This window comes from Molossus molossus, unplaced genomic scaffold (assembly GCF_014108415.1).
Source record: "Molossus molossus isolate mMolMol1 unplaced genomic scaffold, mMolMol1.p scaffold_m16_p_20, whole genome shotgun sequence".
NCBI classification, from domain to species: domain Eukaryota; kingdom Metazoa; phylum Chordata; class Mammalia; order Chiroptera; family Molossidae; genus Molossus; species Molossus molossus.
Genome location: NW_023425356.1, coordinates 40,895,848 through 40,923,251, shown reverse-complemented (window position 1 = coordinate 40,923,251; position 27,404 = coordinate 40,895,848). Strand labels below are relative to the sequence as shown.

At 43.6% G+C, this 27,404-nt stretch overlaps 1 protein-coding gene across 1 annotated transcript; it reads right to left on the bottom strand.

Annotated features, from left to right (window-relative positions):
- Window positions 1-18,227: 18,227 nt before the first annotated feature.
- On the bottom strand, window positions 18,228-19,823 carry LOC118637454 (protein kinase C alpha type-like). The gene has a single exon (XM_036272913.1). The coding sequence runs from the start codon at window positions 19,752-19,754 to the stop codon at window positions 19,275-19,277; it is 480 nt and encodes a 159-aa protein (XP_036128806.1). The 5' UTR covers window positions 19,755-19,823; the 3' UTR covers window positions 18,228-19,274.
- Window positions 19,824-27,404: the final 7,581 nt, after the last annotated feature.

Below are 27,404 nucleotides of genomic sequence, written 5' to 3'. Positions count from 1 at the left end.
AACCCTGTGCCTTCTGGCTAAAAGGGAAGGTAAGAGAGGAAGAGGATATTGAGAAGGAGCAGCCAGAGTGGTAGGAAGAAAACCAAACACGTGTGTCTTGGGAGGAAACGAGGGGATATTAATTAATGGAAGGAACGATCAACTACCTCATATACTGCTGATAGATCACGTTAGATGTGCACTTGGACCTGATGATTGGATTTAGCAGCAGGGAGATCATCGGGAGTGGTGAGGGCAAAAGCCTGACGTGGAGTGGTTTGAGGGAGGAGGGGAGGAGAGAAAAACCCAGATGGCTCCTTTCAGAAGATTTTCTCTAACTGGGAGAAGGGAAATGAAGTGATAGCTTCGGGGGAGGGGAAGAGTGAAGTCAAGAGCACTTCTCCCCCGAGACGGACAATGATCAAGTAGAAATGAAAAACCTGAAAATATGGTTACGACAAATGAGATTTGTGGAGTAAGGTCAAGAGGGAATACAGCTAGTACACAAATGGCGGGGAATGGTCCTTGCTTGTAACGTGGGCATTTTAGTTAATCTGTAGTGACAAGAGCACCTGTCAGTAGGTAAATGTAGGGGTCACTGCGCAGAGCAGCCCGAGTCCCTCAGTTGTTGGAGCGTGAGCCTGGTTGTTCCTCATGCGAGCTAACATCCGCCCAGTGGTGTTGGAGCAGAGAGCTGCATGTCCTCTGGGGACCTTTTAATACGGCTCGCTGAAGTCCTATATATTAACTGGGGACTTATTTCAGTTCATGCGAATTTCCCAAAGGCAAGTTATTTCTCTGAATTTCAGTTTCTTCGTCAAGAGAAAGAGAGAGGGAGAAGAGAGAAAGGTAGGGGGGGAGAAAGAGAGAGAAATATAAGCTTAGACTTTTATTGTCTTTTTCTGGTGGGTGAGTTTATTACTTCCCAATTCTGTTTCCTCCTTCTACTTCCTTAAATTCTTCACTTTTTACAGTCCTCTTGTTCAGAAGGCAAAGTTAAACAGCTCTTGAAAAATGTCCTTTCTCTTCTGTAGCAGTTTGCATTTATGGTCCACAAGAACTTTCTTATAAATGCTATCATGTGGATGGGCAAGAAAGTATCAGTTTACTGTTTTACATATGGTGACTCTGGACACAGAGTGGTTAAGTGATTGGTCCAAGGTCACACAGCTAGCAAGTGGTAGACCTGGTCAAGAAATAAAAGTATTTTTCTCACAGTAGGGTGACTACCTTTCACAATGTTAAATTGCAACATTGAGGGAAATGATCTCTTTCATAAGGTAAGAAGGGTCCTTTTTCTCTTTACTAGTGTGCACCTTCTTTATTTTATAATGAGTGTTTTTGTAGGAAGAGAGGCCAGGTACCATGTTAATTATTGAATTCCATTGTCTGGGTATGTGCCTTACGCCTCCAGAGCCATTCATATCCAAGAAATAATGGAGCGCACAATGATAATGAGCATGTATCTTTGGTTACGCAGTAATGCCACCCGCTCAGTAAAACATTCATGAGCTTACAGTTTTGACCTGTGAAAAGGGCTTTTAATTACAGTTATTTTCTTTGTCTTTTTGCTGTTTGATTCTACCAGACTGCTGGATCTTTTGAATATATTGCCATTGTTTGGAGTAGAAAATGAGCTCTCTGGTTTTGAGCTGACCGAAACATGATGGTACAGAAACAGTGTTTGAAACCAATCACCCTCTAAGCGTTGGATGGTGCACTGTACATAGAATGAAGTTGATAGGGATCAACTGTTCCCACAATCTGTTTGATTAATGAACAAACCACAGCTTTTGAGGAATACGCAAGGGTTACAAATAAAAACAAAAACATGAAAATGAGCGATCCGAATAGTAATCAAATAAGTTAGAGAACCTTGTAAACCTATGCTAATGCGAATATTTTAAAAATTAAATATCCAGTTTTGTCGAGGATAGAGAGAAATACGCATTTATCAAAAGCTGACTGGCCAGGGATGATGTGAATTGATTCCATTTGGTCAATTCGGAAAGAAATATTACTGCCGTAAAAATCTGCCTTCTCTTTGAGCCAGTATTTATACTTAGAGAAATATATCCCAAAGAAATAACTATTACTGCAGGATTCTAGTAAAGATTAGTGACAAAAAAGTTCATTCAACTTTTCATACTAAGAAATAAAGTCTCAATATTAATGCATCCAATCAATACATGTTTACTGAGTCCTGTATAAGCCAAATTTCATCATTCCTCAGAACCTTGCCTTACATGCACAAGCTATGTTCAAATACCTATAGTCCAGATGGTGCATCCGTACAAACCTTAATGTTTTTCCTTCCAAGTATCTGAACATCTGACCAAGCCATTAGCACATTCCAGTGATTCTATACAGTTCCTACTTCAAGTCATTGTTATGTGCAGGCAAAGAGCCCTCACATTTCTACCCACAGGGGAGTTTCCCTCTCCACTGTCCCCGGGGGCACTCCTAAGTGGGCGCGGAGCATTTCAGCAGACTGTTCAGCGGGTGCCAGATGGCATTAGTCACAGGCCAGGCTCCTGGAGTCCTCAGTGTGGGCTGAGGAGGGCTGGGTTAGGTCAGAGGCAAACGTCTGTAAGTGTGAAACTGCTTGCTCATGCAGCTTGCACTTTCAGACTGTGTTCGTGCTCCCAGGCCCGAAGCCAAACTGCCAGCTATAGGGACATGATGTGCTCAGTTCGTGGCGAGCAGATGAGGTAACGCACACATGATGGTCAGCTGGTGTCCTGTGACTGGACCGCTGGTCTCTGTCTGAGTTCAGCAGCGAGGTGTTTCTCCCAAGGGGGATAATGACTGGCTGGAAATAGCATGGCCTTTATCCAACACCCTGGGGGCCGCCACCTGCCTCTTGTGCTGGGACTTCTCATTGGCTCTGTTCAGCACCCTTATTTGCTTCATTTGGTATTTGAAGCACTGTTGGATCTGGTGGGTCTTGAAGGCCAAGTGGCAGAGTTGCCCGAGCTACGGATGATACCAGATAGAATGCCCTCGATTGATTTGTGCCCTGCCCAAAGTGAGCAGCCTTTTAGGTCTCCCAGGAAATGGGTCACAGAAGCATATTTGCGGGAGTGGTGCCTCCCAGGTCTAATAGAGGGGCATACAATCTTCAGCTTCGTTTTCAGTGGGGAAGCGGAGTATGCAAACTTAGCAACTTCATCTACGCTTTGGGGTGCTATCTCAACTCTTCCCAAATCAGTGGGCCCCAGAAATGTCACTGAAGTTGCAGATCCTGACTTTACCTTTGAATTCTTCCCTTCTTCTTATATAATCGTCTTACCGAGGTATCTAGTGTAACAAACTTTTTTTGGTATGAGGATCAGTGAGAAATGGGATGGTGTTATTAAGGGATCCCCCAACTAGGTTTTAGCACAGATCCAAGATGTTGACGAACTGAGGGAACATGAAGAAAGGGATTTGGGTGTCTGCATACTGAAGAAAAGAATAAAAAAAGCATTTTCCTGATTAATAACTACATATCAGGTCCTAAGGACCAGGTTGGTTTGCTTAAGCAAAGAGACCACCTCAAGGAGAGCAGACAGAGTAAGAGATGCTACTTGATTAAGTTTATGCTAATCCACGTGACTCTGAAGGACCCATCTCTCTGCTACACGGATCAAAAGGAAGGTATGCAGAGATGTGATGAGAATCACCACCCCCACATCTTCCCTGGCTTTGTTGGTGGAACTAGTCTATGTATTAGCAACGGGAGTGCACAGAGTTTTCACTCGTCCAGCTCTATCATAATTCTCCACAGTTAGGGAACTGATGAGCAGATTCTGTGCAATTCCTCCCATACCTACTCCAACGATACAGTCAGAACTGGGGATGTAATTACATGATAGGTCTGCAGTCCTGCAGGGCCAATGAGTAGGTAGGCATATCTGATATTCTAACCCCTAATTTTGACCGGTGTATCACAGGATGTATCTCCAGGAGTCAGTAGTACCAATGTCAGTAAAGCGTAACCCTGTCGAATGGCATACTTCCCATAGTTCCCATGGTTGGGAAGCTGCAGATTGCCTTTCCGGTTCCACGAGATGCTTCACATCAGTGGGTGAGGAGAGGGGCTTCCCGTGGTAGTGGCTCAAACAAGCCCTTAGGTCACTTGGCCTAGAGTGTTTTAGTTATATACACCAAGTAGGACCTTAGTGGGCTACCCCCTGTTTCGGGGAGGGGCTCCACAATTAATTAGCCACCAAAGAAGCATTACTGGGTATCAGACAGTACTGCCCATTGTGTAATCCTGCACTTGTAACCTCGCATTTGAACGTGAAAGACCAATACTCAGCCTCTGTGCCCCCCAGAATCCTGGCACTTCCAATGACGTCAGTGGAGCCCATTTCTGCTGGGGCATCTCTGGCTTCCAGAAAATAGCCAGGTAAGAGCTTATGAGACCTTTCAGCAGGACAGGACAGCTTTATCAAAAGCAGGATTTGAGGCTTTTTCCACTGACAATAGACTCTCGGTGGTGGTTGAGCTCAATGTGGTCAGCCATCTGAATCTTCCCATATGTCCTTATTCCAAACCTTGGGGGTTCTTGTCTATTATTATTTCTGCCCTTCAGAGGTCTGCCTGGGCTGTAGATGTAGCTGATGTTGTAAGTTGGCAACATCTGAGGTCAATCTTAAAGTTCATTTTTGGGCTATTAGAGACCTGCAGGATAAGAAATAGGAGATTCATTCATACAGGACCATTCTAGAAAACCCCTAATTGTTGGTCTGCATGTTTAGCAATAATTTTTAGGGTTGAGCTTGTCTTTCTTTAAGCGATCCAACGCCACTAACAACAACCATGCCATCTTCTCTCTCTGCATTTCTTCCTTCCTTTTACACAGTACTTACATGACATTGGCTCTTCCATGACCTCTTCATCCCAGGTGACCACTGGTAATCATCTGATTGCTCATTTGCCACGTTTCATCTATTAACACCCAATGGATTTTGATTGCATCAGCCACAGCTGGGTCAGGTGATCGTCTCCAGATTGCCCGCTTCCGCCAGCATCTGTTGCCTGGGAGCATAGCTGATGTGGGCACTGCACCCTTCAGGCTCTGTGATAGGCAGAACAGGGCCTCCGGAGGTGTCCACGTCCTAATCCTGGCATCTGTGAATGTGCTAAGTGACATGGCGAAGAAGAGTTAGGATGCAGATGTCATTAATGTTGCTAACGAGCTGCCTTTCAGACTGGGAGTTGTTCTGGAGGATAAGATGGAACCAGTGTAATCACAGGGGCTCTTAGAAGTGGAAGGAGGAGGTAGAAGAAGGGAGAGTCAGAGGAAGAGGTGACTGGGAAGGTGGGCAGAGAGGCACTGTTGCTGGTTTTGAAGATGGAAGAAAGAAGCCTGCGAAAACTGAGGGAAGGAAGGAAGTGGATTCCTCTCTAGAGCCCCCAGGAAGGAATGCAGCCCTGTTGACACCCTGATTTTAGGACGTCTGCCTCCCAGAACCATAAAAGAATCCTTCATGTTGTCTTAAGCCACAAAGTTTATGGGACCTTCTTACAGCAGCAATCGAAAACTAAAGCCGATTTTTCATTTCAAGCACAAAAAACTAAATGAATATTTTAAGTGGAAGAGATTTCTCAGGTAGCTCACCAAATCTCCAGGAGGGCCGGAGGGCAGGGCCCGGCAGCTCCCCGTCAGAAGCCACACCACCATCTTCCTGCAGATGTGGATCCCTGACCAGCCACAGGCCCTTGGGGCAGAGCCACTGAACTTGCCTTGTTGGTAGCAATGCTGGGCCTCAAACAGTGTTGCTGGAACCGCACATATCATCTCTAGAAATAGATTTTGTGCAGTCTCTACTTCTTTGGGTCATTAACTTCCAATCAGAACCTGGAATCCGTGTGTTTGATTGTCCTGGCTTAGCTATTATGCTTGTAACATAGCTGCAAGGGAGGCTGAGAAAGCGACTATCTGGTGTTTCTACTTGGCTTCAAAGCTGGTAAATTTCTTACAGAAGGAGATTCGGATGCTGGTGACCAGAAACAATGACTACAATCCCAGAAGAGGAGAGATTTTTTTTCTGCTTCCCAGGTCTGTCTCAGTGTTGCTTGGGTGTTTGCTGGTCCCTGTAACCAATGACTGTTTAAGGTGTGGAGAGGTTCATCGACTAACTGATTTTAGAGAGTACCCTTGACTGAGAGCCCCTGATGGAAAGGTGCAGGTACGCAAAGGAAAAGTGCTTCAGTTATCAGAGGAGAAGGACAAGGCAAAAAAAGGCATACTGTGGTGAAAAGAACGTACGATTATAGCTAGACCCACCTGAGTTAAATCGCAGCTATATCGCATGCTTGCTTGCAAAGTCGAATTTACTTGAATATTCCTACTGTTCACCAGAGGGGTTCAGAGTCCTGCTTCTGGTGCTAGGTGGCCTGGCATGTGTCCATCCAGGATCTGTCACGAACCACCTGTGTGATCTTTGTGTTTCGTGCCCTCCCTTGCAGCGTGGGTATAAGAAAAGAACCTCCTTCGTAGAATAGTTGTGATTAATGTATGAGTTATGACTGTGATGAGCTTAGAAAAGTGCCTGGCACATCATACTAGCCATCACTAATATGATTATTTTAATGTAACACACGCACACAGAAAGGAAGTAAAATGATCGTTTTCAAACTCATTACCGGTAATGGTGATAGGGATGTGGGCTGCGGGAGGAAAACTAAAGCTTGCTCATAAGAGGTCATTTCTATTGTGTCTTTTAGACATAAATGCAACTGGTTTAAAATCCGAACGCCTCACGCAGCTGTGTCCCCTCTCTCGTGGGGTCTCGTGCTGCGCTCCTTCCTTTCTCTAGTGGGAACTGGGGACCAGGAGAAAGCGGAGGTCACCGTGGTGGCAGAACGGTGTTGGGCTGTCCTGTCTGATTGGTGTAGCTGGTCAGATTTGGTCCCTGGGCATCCTGAGTGGGTGGCCCTTGAAGTATCGCTGGGCCTGCCTGGTGTTGAGCATCACACTGTTATCTTCCCCTGAAGAATGTGGGTCCTGCCACAACCTCCAGACACAAAGTCCTTCTCGTTGTGGCCTTCCCCCTGATTCCGGGATGCTTGACTTCGATTTTCCTGGGGTGCCCAGGGTTTCCATATGCTTGCTCTCTACATATTACGGTGTGAGGTCCCACCCTCTGCCGATCCTACACTTTTAACCATGTCCCATGTTAAAGATGGCATGTCAAATGCTAGTCTTCTTTAAGGAGTTTGCATTTTTTAAGGCGGATCTTTTGACAAATGACGGAGAAGGCCCTCTGTACTTGGATATCCTAGGTCTGTTTGGGTGTTTCTGTTCCCACTTGCATTCCTACCTGGGGTTTTGACCCTTAGAGGAGAGTCAGGATACCTGAGCCAGTAACTGAAAAGTCTTTTTTTTTCTTCTTCCTCTGAATTGTGTGGTAGATCATATCCTGAGTTCTTTCTGGCTTCGTTCCCCTGTATTATCTTTTAGGCTCTGGTTCTTATTATTTCAAGGCTTTTGAGTTTGGAAAATTTCATTTCTTTTTAACAAAATATGGTGACCAAAACTAAAAATGGAACTAACAAATACAGTCTTCAAGTTAAAACTGAACAATAAGCTCTGGCCGGTTTGGCTTAGTGGTAGTATTGGCCCATGGACCAATGAGTCGCAGGTTCGATTCTGGCCAAGGACACTTACCTCGGTTGCAGTTCGTCCCTGGCCCTGGTTGGGGTTGTGCAGGAGGCAACCAGTCGATGTGTCCCTCTCAGGTTGATGTATCCTTGGGTGAGGATTAAAAACAACAACAACAAAAACTGAACAATAACTTTGTTCTTTATTCCACCTCTGAAAGTGTTAAATGGCCGTGAATTACTGGATGAGGAGCAGCAAGGCAAGTATGTTCAGTATTTTCAAAATAGTATCCCTGTTCCCCCAAGTATGTAGCAAAATCTTGGTAACAAGCACTTCTTGTTATTTTATGTAAATATACTTATTCAAATCGAACCAACAAATAATGCTTAGCTTTACACATAAGTATCGAGTTGCTCAGCAATATACTAGAGCCCTGCATCGTTCATTCATCACTCAACAAATACACATTGATAGCCTACTGTGTGCCAGGCCTTGCTCTGAGTGACCCAGAACTCCTTTTTTGGCGTTTAGGCAAAATAGATGGCATTGGTTTTAACGGTGATATTTCTGCAATGCGTTCTGAGGTTCTTCAGCAGCTAAGTTGGATATGGCTCCAGATGGACCAAAAACATACCAAATGCACCCACATTAACTAATTTTTTAACGTTAATAGTGTTCAGTGAGGTTAAATTGTTTCCTCTGTTCCCCACCCAATAATTTTAGCTAAGTATAGAGTGAATGGTGAAGTGGTTGTTGGGAATGGTACAGCTGATCAAACCCAGCCAGTACTGCTGGTTCATGGATCTCCTGTTGGTTTCCTTCTCCTTCTTGCTCAGTCTTGCATGAGTCTGACATCGGCCATGGCAGCAGAGGGAGGGCTAATGGCAGTGATGAGTTGTACTGAGACCAAGGAGAAATGCCACTCAGCTCACAGATTTTTGAAATGGGAGGCCATTGGTAGGATGGGTGTCTGTCTGTTACTAAGGCAAATAGAAGAGTAACTTCATCTTTTTGACCCTCTATTTTCTATCATGTAAATCATGGTATGATTAGACTTTAAATAGTGAGAAGGTCATTGACACAGTAGGTAATTGGAAACATCTTGGTTATACTATATATCATGTGTAATCATATTTATGATAGTGAGTTAATAATGTATAAGGCTCAAATAATCTTGTATCATTTAATTTTACTGGTTCTTAGTAATGATAAAAATATAACCAATTTCTCAGAGATCATATGACATTTTTTTGTATGTGTGAAGATTTGAAGAGTTTTGCTATATGTGAAATGGCAGTTTCTCATGTGCAAAAGCACTTTTAGAAAGATAGCAGTAGATATGTCAAGATAAAAATGAAGATGCTTGCCCATGCAGGAAAATGTCATAGGTAGCCAGTTTGGCTTGTAAATGCAAAAGTTTCTTGTGATTCTTTTCTTTTGATTCTCTTCAACATGTTTTTCTCCCCCGTATTCTAAGAAAAGTCACATAGGTAGCTCACCAGTTGTGATGAGCCTACTATGAGGCTGTTTCCTTGGAGAATGGTCTCAGTTATCTATACCTTTGGGACTATTAAGTCAAATGCCTGAGAGATTCTTTGGAAGCAAGATGACTAAGACATTTTCTAATTTTTGAGCTGATTCTATGCAACATATACGTTCCCCAAAAGCTGTTTTAAATTATATATTTGTAAACCTAGTAATTTTCGGCGTACTAAGGGGTCTTATTATTTCAAGGAACTCCTGAGCAAGTATCCAGAGCAAAAATTATCTTGCACTCTGACTAATCATATCCTAATTTAGCTATTTTATAATTCTTATCTTAAAAGTAGGACATGCCTTCTTTGTCTTTCAGATCGAGCCATGTATTTGAAAATGAAGCTTTTTATTTATTAATGTATAAAGTGCACAGATCATAACTGTACATTTTGATGGGTTTTGACAGCTATATCTCACCTAGGTGATCACTTCCCAATAAAGATGTAGAGCATTTCCACAGCTTATGAAATTTCCTTATGTGCCTTTGCTATCAATACTCTCCCACCCTCCCAACCAGGGCTCTGATTTCTATTACCACAGTTTAGTTTGACCTATTCTCTCTCTCTTCTTTTTCCTTGATTGATTTTTAGAGAGAAAGGGAGAGGGTGAGAGAGAGAAACATCGATTTGTTACTTGTATTGGGCCAGGGCCTATTCTTGAACTTTCTATAAATGGATTACACCCTTAAGACGGGATTCTTGCCCTGGCCGGTTTGGCTCAGCAGTTAGAGCGTCGGTCCGCGGTCCAGAGAGACCCGGGTTCAGTTCCCACTAAGGGCACTTTCCTTGGTTGCAGTTTGTCTGTGGCCCATGTGGGTGGCAACCAGTTGATGCGTCTCTCTCACATGGATGTTTCTCTCTCTCTCTCTCTCTCTCTCTCTTCCTCCCCATCTCCCTCCTGCTCTATCTGAAGATAAATGCAAAAAAAAGAAAAAAAAAAAAAAAGAAAGAAAGAAAAATGTCCTCAGGTGAGGATTAAAAATAAATAAATTAAAAAAGACTGGATTCTTTTGCCCAACAAAATGTTTTTGAGATAGTTGAGATTCATTCATGGTGTTATGGGTGTCGGTAGTTCATTTTTCTTTATTGTTCTCTGCTGCACTCATTTTATGATGATACCATAATTTGTTTAAACATTCTTCTATTGATGGACATGTTAGTTTCCAGTTTTGGGTTATTATGAATAAAGCTTCTGAGAATATTCTTATAAAAGTCTTTGTGTGAACATGTTTTCACTTGTCCTGAGTTAATTCCTAGGAGTGGGATAACTGGATCATAGAGTAGGGATATGTATAATTTCTAAAGAACCCCAAAATGGTCTCGCAAAGTGGTTGCTGCATTTTTCTCTCTTACCAGTAATATGAAAGTTCTAGTTGTTTCACATCCTTGCCATGATTTATAGTCAGTTTTTAAATTTTAGCCATTTGAATGGTATGTCATAGGATCTTATTGTGGTTCTGATTTGAATTTCCTTGATGACTAATGATATTTAATGCCTTTTCATGTGCTTCTTGGCCATTTAGATGTCTTATTTCCTCACTTTTTTTTTTTTTTTTTTTATCCTCACCCGAGGACATTTTTCCATTTTTTGTACAGATAGAGTGGGAGGGAGAGAGAGGAAGAGACAGAGAGAGAGAAACATCGATGTGAAAGGGACACATCGAGTGGCTGCCACCGCACGACCAACCAGGGCCGGGGACGAACTGCAACCGAGGTACGTGCCCTTAGCGGGAACCGAACCCAGGTTTCTCCGGACCGCAGGCTGATGCTCTAACCGCTGAGCCAAACTGGCCAGGGCTATTTCCTCACTTTTTTAGTGTATTTCCAAGTTTGCCTATTTAAAAAATTGGGTTGTCGCCCGGCTGGTGTGGCTCAGTAGTTGAGCATCGACCCGTGCACCAAGAGGTCGCCTGTTCGATTCCTGGTCAGGGCACATGCCCAGGTTGTGGGCGAAATCCCCATTGGGGGGCACGCAGGAGGTGGCCAATCGATGTTCTCTCTCATCAATGTTTCTATCTCTCTCTCCCTCTCCTTCCTCTCTCTCTAAAAATCAGTAAGAAAAAAATTTTTAATAAAAATTTGCATTGTCTCTATTTCTTGATTTGTGGTTTTTCTTTACATATTCTGGATATGTCTTTTACCAGATGTATGTGTCACAAATTTTCTGTTTCTGGATTATTTATTCATTTTCTTAATGTGTTTTTAATGAGTAAAAGTGTTTCATTTTGATGAAGTCCAGTTAATTATTTTTCACTTATAATTAGAACTTTTAAAATCTTGTCTTTATGTTCTTCACTTATCCCAAGATCATAAAGACAGTTTGTTAAATTTTCTTCTAGAGGCTTTATAGTTTTAAGTTTTATGATCAATCTTTAATTTTTTATATGGTGTGAGATAGTTCAGACTATATTCTCATTATGGATATACATTTTTTCTAGCACCATTTATTGAAAAGGCATTTTTCCCTTTTCAACTGCATTGACACCTTTGTCAACAATCAGTTTTTCATCTAGCATGGATGTATTTTTGGATTCTTTATTCTATTCCACTGATGTGTTTGAATATCTGGATGCTACTATTATACCATCTTAGTTACTGTTGGTTATAGTAAACCTTGGAATCAGATATAAGAACTTTAATTTTTTTTTTTAAAGATTGTTTTGGTTGTTTTCAATCCTTTCATTTTCATATGAATTTTTAGAAATAACTTGTTAATTTCTATTAAAAAAACTTTGTGGGGTTTTGCATGTGATTACTTTACATGCATAAATAAATTTGGGGGAAATTTCCATATTAACACAATTGACTCTTTCTCCATTTATTTAGGCCTTCAAATTATCTCATGTTTTACAGTTGTCACTATAGAAGTCTTTCACATTCTTTGTTAAATTTATTTCTAAGTAATTTATATATTGTAAATGTTATTTAAAACTTTTTAGTTTTCAATTGTTTGCTCCTAGTGTATAGAAATATAACTGTTTTAGTTATATGGACCTTGTAACATGAAACCATGCAAGATCATTTATTAGCTATATTAGTGTCTTGATTGATTTATTAAGCTTTTCTATTTGGAAAATCACATCATCTACAAATAAAGACAATTAAAAAAATTTTTTTTCTACTATTTATGCCTTTCATTTTTTCTTGCCTATTGCACTGGCTAAAACTTCCAATTCAAAGTTAAAGAGAGACATCCCTTATATTATCTGCCACCGAATCCTTACACAGAGGCCTTATAACCTCATGGGCAACAGGGATGCTAGGAGACCTTTTGCTCTAATACTTGGTCTTTGACCCCCCAGTTCCTGGCACAGAGCTCCTAAACCCCTTGAAATTTCCTGGATGATAAGAACATCTTTTGTTTTTTTTTTAATTTAATTTAATTTTTTATTTTTTTACTATTGCTTTTAGGGAGGAAGGGAAAGCGAGTGAGAGAAAGAGAGAGAGAGAGAGAGAGAGAGAGAGAGAGAGAGAGAACATCAATTGGTTGCCTCCTGCATGCCCCCCACTGGGGATTTGGCTCACAACCTGGGCATGTGCCCTGACCAGGAATCGAACCAGCAACCTCTTGGTACATAGGTCGATGCTCAACCACTGAGCCACAACTGCTGGGCGAACATCTTTTGTTCTCATGAGGTGACTCTTGGTGGGCTCATTATCATCTGTAGATAATCATCCAAATAACCTCAGGATGGGGACTGGTCACCAGAAAGACCAAGCATGATTAGAAGTTTAGAACATTTAAGCTTCCTTAGCAATTGAATTAATAGTCCATTATGCCTATATGATGAAGCCTCCACAAAAATCTCTAAAGTACAGTGTTTGGAGAACTTCTGGGTTGGTGAGCACATCTATGTGCTGGGAGGGTGGTGAATTCCAACCACACAGGGACAGAAGATTCTCTGTTGAGGATGCTACTAGATCTGACCCTATGTATCTTTTTATCTGACTGTTCATCTGTATCCTTTATCATATCCCTTATTAATGTGTTTCCCACAGTTCTGTGAACCATTCTCAAAAATTATTGACCCTGATGAGGGGGTGGGGTTGTGGGAACCTCCAGTTCATAGTTGGTCAGATAGAGGTCCAGGAGGCCGGAAGTTGCATTTGGCATCTGAAGTGGGCGCAGTCATTGAGACTGAGGCCTTCACTCATGGGATCTAACACCGACTCCGGGCAGGTAGCACCAGAATCGTGGGACACCCAGCTTATGTGAGAGAACTGGTCAGTGTGAGGGAAAAGTAACCCATGCATTTGGTGTCTGAAGAGTTGTGAGGGCAGAAGAAAGAAAGCAATAGTTTACTTTTATGCTGTTTATCAGATTTAAGAAGTTTATTTTCTACTCCCAGCTTTCCCAATTAAGGGATTAAATTTTTGTTAGAGTTTATGCTTTTAATGAGATGCTATTATGGTGAATTACACTGAATGACTAATTTTGCCTTCACAGGAAGGAGCATATTGGTCATGATGCATTATATTCAATGTATTACTAGATTTGATCTGTTATTTTGTTAAGAAATTTTGTATTTATATTTAATAGAGTTATTAGTATGCGCTTTTCTTGTAATGTCCTTGTCAGGTTTTAGTATCAGGTTTGTCAGGGCCTCATAAAACACATTGGGAAGTTTCTTTCCCCCACCCTTATTTTCTGAGTTTATGGAAAATTGGTATCAGTTCTTCCCTCAATGTTTGATAAAAATCACCAGCCTTAAAGTTTCTTTGTGGGAAAGATTAAATGTTCCCACAAAGTTAAATATTTTTAACAGTTATAGGACTGTTTAGATTTTTTTTAACTTCTTGTGTCAGTTTTATAATTTGTGTTTTTAATGGATTTTTCCCATTTCATCTAAACCAGAATATTTATTGGCATGAAGTTTTTCGTGATATTCCCTATTATTCTCTTATGATCTATATGGTCTGTAGTGATGTATTTATTCCATTCCTGATATTGGTAAATTTGTGATGTGTTTTTCTCCTTTTTTATTTTTTGTTCAGTCTTGATAGAGTTTCACTTTTTAAAAATCTTTTTAGCCCTGGCCGGTTTGGCTCAGCGGTTAGAGCGTCAGCCTGTGGTCCAGAGAGACCAGGGTTTGGTTCCCGCTAAGGGCGCGTACTTCGGTTGCAGTTTGTCCCCGGCCCTGGTTGGCTGTGCGGGTGGCAGCCACTCGATGTGTCCCTTTCATGTCGATGTTTCTCTCTCTCTCTCTCTCTCTCTCTCTCTCTCTCTCTCTCTCTCTTCCTCTCTCTCTCTCCCACTCTCCCACTCTGTCTGAACAAAAAATGGAAAAATGTCCTCAGGTGAGGATGAAAAAATAAAAATAAAAAATAAATAAATAAAAAAAAATCTTTTCAAAGACTTACTTTAGGCTTTGTATCTGTTGCCTATTTATCATTTCATTGTTATTCATTCTTGTATGTTTTCTTCTAATTAATTTGAGTTTAATTAGCTCATCTTTTTCCAGCTTTATATAGAAGCTTAGATCAATATTTTTAAATTTTTCTTCTTTTCTAATATAATCATCCAAAGCTAGAAATTGTCCTCTAAGCACAATTTTAGCTACATCCCACAATTTTGAATTCACTCTCATTTTGCCTGAGATATTTTCTAATTTATATCTAAGTTGTTTCTTTGACTTATGGGTTATTTAGAAATACATTTGATTATTTCCAAATTATGGAGTTTTTCCTGTATCTATTGGCAACTAATTTTTAATTTAATTTGTTACAATCAGAGAAATGCTCTCTATGATTAATTTCTTTGAAATTTTTGAGATTTGATTTGTGTCATATCATATGGGCCTTCTACAGATTTGTTCCATCTGCATTGGAAAAAAATGTTTTTTAAATATCAAATAGATCAAGTTGATTGATAGTTGTTGGTCAAATCTCCAATATCCTTATTGATTTTCTCTATTTGATATGTTAATATAATGACTGAATGAAGAAGGTATATTCCAACTCTGTGTGTAGATTTCTCTTTTCCTTCAGTTCTGTCAATGTTTTTCATGTATTTTGTTACTCTCTTATTAGGTGCACACATTTAAGATTGCCATTTGCTCCTAATGAATGGACACTTCTATCATAGTGCCTTCTTTTTTTAAGATTTTTATTTTATTGATTTTATTTTTTTAAGAGAGAGAGGAAGGAAGAGGAAGAGAGAGAGAGAGAGAGAGAGAGAGAGAGAGATCTATGTGAGAGCAAACATTGACCTCCTGCACACCCTCTACTGGGGATTGAACTTGAAACCCAGGCACGTGTCCTGATTGGGAATCAAACTGCCAACGAGATGATTTCCATCTTTGCTTCCACCGAGCTAGTAGAGGTATTATTTTGCCTGAAAGGTATTAAAACTAAAAAGTATTTTCAGCCCTGGCCAGTTTGGCTCAGCGGTTAGAGCATCGGCCTGTGGTCCGGAGAGACCCGGGTTCGGTTCCCGCTAAGGGCACGTACTTCGGTTGCAGTTTGTCCCCGGCCCTGGTTGGTCGTGCGGGTGGCAGCCACTCGATGTGTCCTTCACGTCGATGTTTCTCTCTCTCTCCCTTCCTCTCTCTCCCTCCCACTCTATCTGTACAAAAAAATGGAAAAATGTCCTGGGTGAGGATAAAATAAAAAGTATTTTCAGGTGGTGTCAGCTTGCTAAGAATTGTGGAGTTTTTTTTTTTTTTTTTTTTAACTGTCTTTATTATTATTTTTTTAAATCCTCACCCGAGGATATTTTTCTCTTTATCTTCAGACAGAGTGGGAGAGGGAGAGAGAAAGGGAGACAGAGAGAAACATGGATGTGATAGAGCCACATCGACTGGCTGCCTCCCGCATGACTCCGACCAGGGCTGGGGCTGAACCGCAACCAAGGTACGTGCCCTTGACCAGAATCGAACCTGTGACTCTTTGGTCCTTGGGCCAATGCTCTAACCACTGAACAAAACTGGCCAGGGCTTAATATTTTTACACAGTGGAAGAATTCTATGGCATTTTGATCTGAAAAGCTTGGAATTCGCTAAAGTGAAAGTTCCAGTCTGAGAGCCAAGCGAATGCTAGTTTTTGTTTCAAATTCCAAGTGTATGACTTAAGGCAGGTCATAAAATCTATCCCAGAAGAACAAAGACAGTCATGTTTATCCTAATCTACAACTCATGGAATTTTATACTTGGACATGATGTTAGAGATTAGCTGCTCCTACCTGGTAATTTTATGGATAAGCAGACTGAGGTTTTGAGAGGTTAAGTGATTTGCTAAAGACATTCAGCTGGTTCGTAACGAAGCTGGAATTTGAATTCTGGACCCTCGCGTCATTGATCTGCTATGATTCTTGACTCAAGTATGGCCAATTTAGAGAGCATTTAGAAGGACTCCAAAATTCCAAAATAATGAGTCAATATAAATCTTTACTAATATAAGTTACTAAATATTTAAAAATTTAAAAATGCTGTTTAAAAATTTTTAAATGCTTTACATAAATTTCAAATAGCAGTGTTTATCTTCTATTGCTAAGTTTGTATTCAAGCAAATATATCAGGGGAGCCCCATAAATCCTGGTCAGGTACCACACAAACTGATTTGAAGAAAATATCATTCTCCTATTTAAAATTGTTTTCCTTTATTGATTTTAGAGAGAGAGGAAGGGAGAGGGAGAGAGAGATACAAACATTGAGGAGAGAGAACATCGACTGGCCACCTCCTGCATGCCCCCCACTGGGGATTGGGCCCACAACCTGGGCATGTGCCCTGACCAGGATTCGAACTGGCGACCTCTTGGTGCATGGGTCGACGCTTAACCACTGAGCCACAACAGCCGGGCTCCTTCTCCTATTTATTATTGACACAACAATATCAATTTGTCTAGTTCTCAAAGATTACAAATTGTCATTGTGGGGTAGGCAGTTAGACAGACATGATTAGCTCAGGTATGGAGGGTCACCAGGGCTGAAAGCCTGAGGTACCTAGCAACAGGCAAAACTGGGAAGCAAGTGTTGTAGGGTGGGACCTGGCCTCGTGTGTCTTTTCCTCCCCTAGCATATCAATGGTCATGGGGTTTGGTCCCTCCCCTGACCTTTCTTCCTCTGGTTCATTGCTAGTCATGTGGTCAGTCCCTTTAAAGGAGGGATAAAGTGGCCAGAGAATAGATTAATCAGTAGAGACCATGACCCTAAAGGGACACACCTGGAAAAATGATGAATATTCTATTGAGATCCTTCCCTGAGACCTCCCCCACTAAAATCCCCACTGGTAAAAACCCTCAAGATAAAGGACCCAGCATGTTCTTTCTCTTGCGCATGCTCTAGGCTTTCCTCAGGACACGCGTGCTCTCTCTGGACCATGCTGATGCCTTACCCCTCTCCTTCTTCCAAGTGCGGTTTTCTTTGCTTGTCTTTCTCCTAAGCTCCAAGGGCCCTTCTTTTGCCTCTGTAACTTATTTCCTGCGCCCACACAGCCCAGCTGGCTCACTTCTTCCATGGCTTCTACCTCTGTGACTTTCTAAATAAACTTGTTCCTTCAATTTGAGTTCCTTGGCTCTGAATTCTTTCTTTGCCAAACTCAAGTACTGAGGTTGCTGAACCGAGGTCCAATCGCCAGTAACACCTGGTGCCGTTTTGCTGCTAACAATTAGATCCTCACAAACAGTACTATAAAAATAACATATTTACTGAGTAATTTCTATATGCCAGGAACTCCTCTAAATGTTTTACATCTGTTAACTTTATCCATACAACAGCCCTAGTTCCTATTATTGCCTTCATTTTATAAATGCACAGAGAATTAAAGTAAGCTGCTCAAGGTCACACAGCCTTGAGATAGAGTAGGAATTGGACCTAGACTGGATAGCCTTAGCACTTTATCACAGTTTCTTAGGTAGATATCTTCTTTCCTTGCGTGCCAGCCTCCCCCCCACTCCGTACCCCGTGCTTCTATTTACACAGAACACTTTACGCAAGTACCCATTCCAAGGCCATATGACACATTACACAACTTGTCACTGGCCAGGTCTAAAGCATTAGGGGAAACACATTTCTCAAGGTGTTAAGAAAAATCATGATAATTTTTCTGATAAATAAAATGAAAATATTTAGTTTTTTGACTGTTATATTTGAGCCTTCAAATATAAGCAATGAGACAATATATCGTTTTTTATTTTACCTTTATTGTAAATGGATCTTTTCTCTATTACACTTTTCAATTTGCCAACATTTATTTTGGAAAACAATTATATATCATTATTCTCTCTATACACTACTAAAAAAGAAAAGAAAATCAAGAGACTGAGAGAATAAGAAGGCATGCCACAGACTGGGAGAAAATAACTCCTTTATATTTTTGAATTCGAGAGGCAATATCTCTGCCTTTATTTGGGGACACTTTCTTTTTAAAAAATTTTTTTATTGATTTTTTTTTTTTTTTTTTTTAGAGAGAGTAAGGGAGAGGGAGAGAGAGAAACATTGATGCAAGAGTGAAACACCAGGGATCGAACCGACAAGCCCAGGCATTTACCCCAATCGGGAGTAGAACTGCAACCTTTGGGTGCACAGGATGATGCCCAACAGAGCTACACAGGCCAGGGCTATTTGGAGGCATTTTCATGGCTGAACCAAATGAAACTCAAACACTGAATACTCAAATATTCCAACCTTTTGGCAGGATAGCAAAAGGGGCCTTGATCAGCTCTTTGTTTCCACTTCCATCCTGATCCCTGTAACACCTCCTCCCCCATCCGAGTTAAAAGAAAGTTTCCACAGAAGTGATTAAAAGTCATCTGCAATCTTCTATGAGATTCCTCACTTGGCTAATGCACTTACTTTCTAGAAGATCAAGTTCATTGCAATAATTTCATGGCAATTAATCTTGTGCTTAAATGATAATCCTATAATTAGAAGCAATTAAAATTCTGCATAGGCTCAGTCAATGTCAATGTCCCTACATACTCACGGGGTACTCTTGAAAGAGGCCCCAGAAATAATTTGTTTCTCCCCTTCTCAGAGGTGCAAGCATGCAAAGGCCATTTGAAGAATGCTTCTTCATGGCAGGAGTCACTGAAGTCAAAGTGAATGGACTGAGGTCCCTGTGCAAAGAATCCAGGAGCTTGAGATCATCTTCAGCAGGAGAGAGAGAAGCCATGTCACTGTCAGCTTGGCTATCTGTGACAGTGAGCTTTTCGCCAGTGACCTCGGCCTTCAGGCAGACTGCCCCTCTTCTCTGTGTGGTCCATTCCCGCAGAGGCTGGGGACCTTGACCACACAGCGGTGGTGCACGTTCATACTGCACGTGTCACATTTCATCCCTTGACGGATCATTCCATACAGCAGCGACCCACAGTGATTACAGAAGGTGGGCCTCCAGTAAGTGTGCGCTTTAAACTTGTGCTTGCTCCTGGGGTCATCAGTGTCGGGTCCCTTGTCCGAAACCCGACAAGGGAAAACAACAGATTCATGGCACCTCTTGTGAACCGCAAAAGAGCAAGCTTGGCACTGGTAGCCTTGTTTCCCTAACCCCCAGATGAAGCCGGTGCAGTGGCTGCAGAAGGTGGGTTGCTTGAACACGCGGGCGACGAATTTGTGGCCCTTCACCTCGTGCACTTTCTTCTGTCTCAGCGTCCCTCTGCGGGCCAGGCGTCTGTCCTGGGACTCCTGAGACGCGGGGGGGACGTCAGCCATGGTCCTTCCCAGCTACCTCTGGCCTCGGCGGGGCGTCGGCGGGAGGCGGAGGTCCCGGGGGAGTCGCGGCGGCGGGAGGCGGAGGTCGAGGAGGAGTCGAGGCGGCGGCGGGAGGCGGAGGTCCGGGGGAGTCTCGGCAGCGCGGCTAGGGAGTCGGGCTGGCGGGCGGAGAGGGCGCTGGAGCTGCTCAGGCGCTCGCAGGCCCCGCGCGCGGATTTTGTAGACGGGGTGGCAACGCCCACCGCGCCCGCCCCAGTGCCAGTGCGGGGGCGCGCGGGGCGGGGCACGCGGGGGCGAGTGCGGGCGGGGCGCGCCTGCCGTGGGGGTGGCGGCTAGGGGTTCGCGGGGGCGAGTGCGGGCGGGGCGCGCCTGCCGTGGGGGTGGCGGCTAGGGGTTCGCGGGGCGGGACGAGGCGTGTGCCTGCCGTGGGAGTGGGCGTCTAGGGGTTCGCGGGGCGGGACGAGGCGTGTGCCTGCCGTGGGAGTGGGCGTCTAGGGGTTCGCGGGGGCGGGACGAGGCGTGTGCCTGCCGTGGGGGTGGGCGTCTCGGGGTTCGCGGGGGCGCGCGGGGCGGGATGAGGCGTGTGCCTGCCGTGGGGGTGGGCGTCTCGGGGTTCGCGGGGGCGCGCGGGGCAGGATGAGGCGTGTGCCTGCCGTGGCAGTGGGCGTCTCGGGGTTCGCGGGGGCGCGCGGGGCGGGATGAGGCGTGTGCCTGCCGTGGGGGGGGCGTCTAGGGGTTCGCGGGGGCGCGCGGGGCGGGATGAGGCGTGTGCCTGCCGTGGGGGGGCGTCTAGGGGTTCGCGGGGGCGCGCGGGGCGGGGCGCGCCTGCCGTGGGGGGGCGTCTAGGGGTTCGGGGGGCGGGACGAGGCGTGTGCCCGCCGTGGGAGTGGGCGTCTAGGGGTTCGCGGGGCGGGACGAGGCGTGTACCTGCCGTGGGAGTGGGCGTCCGAGTTGGCAGAGCGGCCCGGACAGCGGGGGCGGCGGCAGCGGCCGGGCAGTGCCGCCGGAATTGGAGGCGGAGGCGGATGTAGGGCAGCGAACCCGGTCCCCTCGCGGGCTTTCTCTTTCCCTCCTTTTCCTGCTCTTTGTCGGCCCGCCTCTCCCTCCTCGCAGGCTCCTCCTCCGGCTGTGCCCGCTCTGCCTCCTCCCACCGGCTCGCTGCCTCCAGGCCTCTTCCTCCTCCGCGCTCCTGCCTGGCTCCGGGGCGAGGTGGGCGCCCCCGTGCGTGGCCGGGAGCCCCAGGCCGGGACGGGGCTCCACGCTGCCTCCGTGGCCAAGTCCTGGAGCCCCGCCTGCAGCCCTTTCCTCAGCGTTATCAGCTTGAGGTTTCCCCTGGCTCAGTCCAGGCCAGTTGTGGATGCCCTAAAATGCTCCTAAAGAAGTCTTACAACTCAACAGTAAGAAAAACAAAAAACAATTAAAAAATGGGCCAAGGACCTTAATTGACACTTCAGCAAACAAGATATACAGATGACAAGCATATATAAAGAGGTGTTTCACGTCATGTATCATCAGGAAAATGCAAATCAATACAATGAGATGCCACTGCATGCCTATCAGAATGCCCCAAATCTGAAACAGTGGTAACACCCCGTGCTAAGGACGAGAAGCAATAGGAAATCTCATTCACTGCTGGTGGAAATGCAAAATGGTGCAGCCGTTTTGAAAGACAGCCTGACAGTTTCTCACCAAACTAAACCTGCTCTTACCATGTGCTCCAGCAATCACACTTTTTGGTATTTACCCAAAGGTGTTGAGGGCGATGTCCACACAAAATCCTGCGTGGATGTTCATAGCAGCTTTATTCATTGTTGCCAAAACTTGGAAGCAACTAAGATGTCTTTCAGTAGGTGAATGGATAAATAAACTAAGGTTCATCAGACAATGGGATATTTTTCATTTCTGAAAAAAAAAAAACAAACAATGAAGCCATGAAAAGGCATGGAGGGAACTTAAATGCATATTACTAAGTGAAAAAAGCCAGTCTGAAAAGGCTACATACTGCTGATTCCAACTACATGACATTCTAGAATAGGCAAAACTAGTGACAATAAAAAGATCAGTGGTTCCCAGGGGAAGGGTTGAACAGGTGGAGCACAGAGGATTTTTAGGGCAGTGAAATTGTATGACGCTATAATGATGGGTACATTTTATACATTTGTCCAAACCAGTAATTTTCAACCTTGTTCATCTCATGAAATTACTAAATTCCATCTCAACTAATTACTAAAATTCTGCCGCATATCAAAAATATATATATTTTTTGCTGACCTGACAAAAAATAGGTATAATTTTGATTCATTCACATTGGACGGTTATTGTTGTGTTAGCTATTGTCATTTTTTCATTTTACAATCTAAGGGGAAAGAGGTCCGTGCTCCTGACTAAATAGTCAGGTATTGCATGTTTTAAAAATTCTTGTGGTACACCAGTGTGCCTGCTGTGGCACACTGGTTGAAAATTGCTGGTCTGCCAGAGACAAACTAGTAGGGTACAGACTGACAAACCTCAGAAGAGGGGGACTGGGGGGAGGGAAAAGATAAACCATAGAACTTATGTGCATGCATGAGTAACCAGTGGACATAGACAACAATGCTGGGGGTGGGGTGGGGGCAGGAACGGGAGGAGGGTGTCAATGGGGGAAAAAGGAGAAACATCTGTAACAAAAATAAATTAATAAAAATTGCAAAATAAAAATAAAAAATTGCTGGTCTAAACCCATGGAATGTACACCACCAAGGGTGAACTTCAGTGTAAATCATGGACTTCAGGTGATCATGATGTATCAATGTAGGTTCATCAATTGTAACAAAAGTATCACTCTGGTGGGGAATATCGATAATGGGCGCACGGTGTATATGGGATATCTCTTGATACCTCTTAATTTTGCTGTAAATCTAAAATTGCTCTAGAAAAATAGACATAAAATAGATAAAAGAACAGAGATGCACAGAACCAAGTGACCCATTGTACGTAATGGAGCTGGCAAGGAATGAGTTTAGGAGAACTGGACCGAGTGAAAGACAGATTTTTGGGTGGAGATAATGAGTTCAGTTTTATATCTTATCATGTTTTTTACGGAGTACTTTCATCTGTGAATAGTTCATAAGCTAATTCTCACAACCACCTTATGAAGTAGGTGCCGTGTTTTCCCCATCCCATAATGTGGAAACTAAAGCTTAGGGGAGGAGTCAGCAACCGAAGCCTCATTCTGAGAAAGAGACGGAGCTGGGACTTGAACCCAGGTGGATCTGGCTCCGAGTGATGTGCTCCTAATCATCCCGCTCCACTGCCTGTGGGGTGCTTGTGGGGTCAGCGCGTAGACGCGGCCTCAGGTCGCTTCCAATAAGTCTGGAGTCCAGGATTAGGGATGAATGTGGAGGTAACTGTGGATGGGAAGTGGCCACTGAGTTGAAGATGAACTGAAAAGATGACGAAGGAGATGAGAACTTGCACGTTGGATGAATCTAGGTAAGAGAGACACTGTGAAAGGGAAAGGGGCATGCTATGCCCCGTTGCTGTGTGGGCCCAGGGTTGTTAGTTATCTGTTACAGGTGCGTTTATTGCAGGGGTGTCTGGAGTAGGGGACACGCTGTCCCTGGGCCTTTTAGGAATACACGTATGAGACAAATCACCGGTACGCGTAACCAGTGGACATAGACAACAAAGCTGGGAATGGGGCAGGGGGTGGGGAGGAATCAGGAGGAAGGTGTCAATGGGGGAAAAAGGAGAAACATCTGTGACAAAAATAAATTAATAAAAATAATTTTAAAAAAAAGACAAATCACCAGCATTAGTCATCAGTTAAGATTTAAGACATGAAAAATCCCCTTAAGCTATCCACTGAAGAAATCCAATTTAAAAAAGTCTTGTCTTACTTCCTAATCAGGTCTTTATGACACGTGTAACAACCAACGGAATGGCTCTATTTAGGAAGATTTCATCATGCTCAGGAAACCTGGGCGTACCCATCAGGCTATCTAGACCCGGACCTCTTGTTTCAGGTTCTGTGTTCAGTTGTCCCTTCCTTGTGCTCTGGGACAGGACATGTGTCTCCAGCCGGCGTGAGAACCGGGGCTGTGCAGCTGCTTCTGGCCTCTCCCCACCGGAAGCTGGCAGCTTTGGGGTCTTTCTTAGACGCTTGGCTTTTGGTTTACCTGGCACCTGATTCCCATGGCTTCTCTTGAGCCCTTCCTACTGGGGTCCCTCTGTGGGAGGGGCTCCAAACGTAGCCTGGAACTGAGAAGAGATTTTAGAAAACAATTCTTGGCTTCCTTTAATTGATCTCAGTTTATAATTTTCATGTCAGGGGGATCACCAGGAAATTATATATTTTTAAAAGGCATTATCTAATAATCTCATGACAGTGTCATTTTATGTTGATGGGGTAATTTGTCCCTTTAGAAAGAGCTATTTCTTGAGTAATTAGTTTGGGTACTGTGTGACAGGCTCAGACTATTTTAGGACTCCGTGGCCGTGTCTCATGCAAGCATTTACCTTGAAGATCATGCCTGTGGCAGGTGCTGCCCGTGACTCATTGCTCTTCCAGAAGTTTCTGTACTGTTCATGTCTTCAGCAGAGGACAGCTTATGACAAGGATGGCTTGGAGGATTGGCTGCCAGTGTGATTCTTATGTAGGACTGTCATGAAAGACTGACTAGATTTTCTGGTGACAGCCCAGGAAATTCACGAGATGGGAGGAAATATGTGATAGCCAAGTATTACGTCTTATAGTTTTATAGACGTCTTCCCATTGGAAGCTGCCTCACTTAAACTCACAGGGGTTTTATGTAAAGTTATCTTTATTTATGGTTTCTAAAATGTAGACTTCATTTATATGAAAAGGAGTAAAGAGACATGAACTATGTACATTTATTTTAAAGTATTTAGGAAAACCCTTCCAAACTTGACAAAACACAGTGCACACTTCGCAAAAACAGGGTGATGAAAAATGTATTAAAATAATGTTTCAATCTCCCAACTTCCGTCTTGTCCATACCTTCATCTATAGTGACCAGCATGGTCCAGGCCGGTTTGGCTCAGCGGTTAGAGCATCGGCTTGTGGTCCAGAGAGACCTGGGTTCGGTTCCCGCTAAGGGCACGTATCTTGGTTGCAGTTTGTCTCTGGCCTTGGTTGGTTGTGTGGATGGCAGCCACTCGATGTGTCCCTTTCATGTCCATGTTTCTCTCTCTCTCTCTCTTCCTTTTCCTCCTGCCCACTCTACCTGAACAAAAAATGGAAAAATGTCCTCGGGTGAGGAAAAAAAAAAAAAAAAAAAAAATAGCCCTGGGTGAGGAAAATAAATAAATAAATAAATAAATAAATAAATAAAATAAATAGCCCTGGCCGGTTTGGCTCAGTGGTTGGAGCGTCAGCCTGCGGTACAGAGAGACCCGGGTTCGGTTCCCGCTAAGGGCACGTACCTCGGTTGCAGTTTGTCCCCGGCCCTGGTTGGTCGTGCGGGTGGCAGCCACTCGATGTGTCCCTTCACATCGATGTTTCTCTCTCTCTCTTCCTCTCTCTCCCTCCTGCTCTATCTGAACAAAAAATGGAAAAATGTCCTTGGGTGAGGATAAAAAATAAATAAATAAATAAATAAAAAATAAAGTGACCAACAGTAAAAGTCTGTTGTGTATCCCATGTTACTTTTGATGACTTAGGGTATAATTTCGGATTTTGCATAGAGTCTTAGTTTCAGACGCAGAGCTAATCTCTGTGTAAAGTGTTTCAATGTTTAGGAGATGGAAATGCTATTTTAGTAGTATTGCCTTTTGAATATTCAAAGCTCTATGAAGACAAGGGTGAAATGGTCCTGGCTGGTGTGGCTCAGCAGTAAGAATGTTGCCCGAAGACCAAGGAGTCCCAGGTTCGATTCTGGCCAAGGGCATGTACCTTGGTTGTGGTTCGTGCCTGGCCCCGGATGGGGCCGTGCGGGTGGCAGCTAATCCATGTGTCTCTCTCACATCGATGTTTCTCTCTCTCTCTCTCTTCCTCCTTCTCTCCTTCCAGCTGTATCTGAAGATTAATGTAGCAATATCCTCGGGTAAGGATTAAAAAAAAGTGACTGTTCAGATATAAAGATAACTATCTCATTTTACAGATGAAGAATTGAAATTCAGATAGGTTCAATTACTTGCTCCCAAACATATGAAACAGCAGCAAAACAGGAAGATTGCTCCACTCCAAAGGCCCGCCCATCTCATATCAAGAGTGTGAGAATCTGCTCTCAGAAATATTTGGACAAAATCTTAGAGTGTAATGCATTCTTACTAATGAATGCATTTTATTTATTTTGGCCTCTATACAATTCAATTACCTTACTAGCTATTAACCACACTTTTTAAAATGTGACGAAAACCTTTACCCAAAGAGCCCAAAGCAAAACACATTTGTTTTCTCTTGATAATGACATTTTTCAGATGTATTTTTTCCTGCTGTCCACGTGTAATAAAAAGCTCGTGTTTATAACTTGCCCTAAGCCTTACCTGGGTCTCGTGTAGCAGAAATGAGTTTCACTAAATTAACCACAGATCCCAAAGCAGAAAGAGAAATCGAGCGGATCTTCAAAGTCGGTATTTTTGTCCCGTGACGTGCAGATGTATGAGGACCACAGAAATCAGCTTAATATCATTTGTGCATTTTTTCTCTGTTCAGCTTCTGAGGTGGCAACTGCTGGTTTCAGTTTGTCTGGGGAGCTTATTTCTCAGAGCCGTCAAGAATTTTAGTGGCTACGAGAAGACAACACTGAAGACAAAGTTTACTGACGTGTGACTGTGTTCATAGAAGACACTAATGACATTCTGAATGGCAGAAAACCTAAGAATGGTCCTTACATTCAAAAAGTGAGAATGTGGGTATAATGAAAATGAGAATACCTAATATGAATATGATTCATTCAGTTCATAAAGTACTTTCATTTCTATAATAATCCCATAAGGAGGCTGAGTTGTTGATCTACAGTGACGCTCCTGTACCCATATCACACACAGACATACACATATACATTCAGTTTTCTCCCAGATAAAAAATAACCCAATACAATACTACCTATCATCCCTCAAACTGTCACCTCGAACCATCTCTATGTATTAATTTCTAAAATTCACGAAAAGGTAAAAGCATCCCCATAACTCTCTTTGACTCCTTAGTACCACTCCGTGAAATCCGATTTAACTTTTGCCATTGTAGACCAGCTCTTAGTGGATAATAACGTTCTTGTTGCCAAATCTAGTGGATTTCCCCGCACATTTATCACCCGAAGCTCTCTGTAGTTTTGGATTCTGTCAATTAACTCCATCAGGCCTTTTAAGCGTTCCTTCCCATGGCTGCTACGGCATTGCAGTTTCTCCCCAGATGCCTTTGCTGGCTTCTCCGTCCCTTCCCGGGAATGTGCCTGTTCCCGAGACTGTGCCTGGGATCCCGTTCTCTTTCCTGCTGGCTCTCCCCTCTCAGGCAGGGCCTCGGGGCTCCCCCTGGAGCAATGACTTCCCTGTTTCTGTGTATCCTCCTCTCCCACTTGAAACAACAGCCATCCCCCTGGCCCCTGCCCCCTGCCCCCTGCCCCCTGCCCCCTGCCCCCTGCCCGCTCAGTTGACGACAGTGCTCCCCCTGGAATGAGAGAGCAGATCTGCAGGGTGTGAACCCCTCGA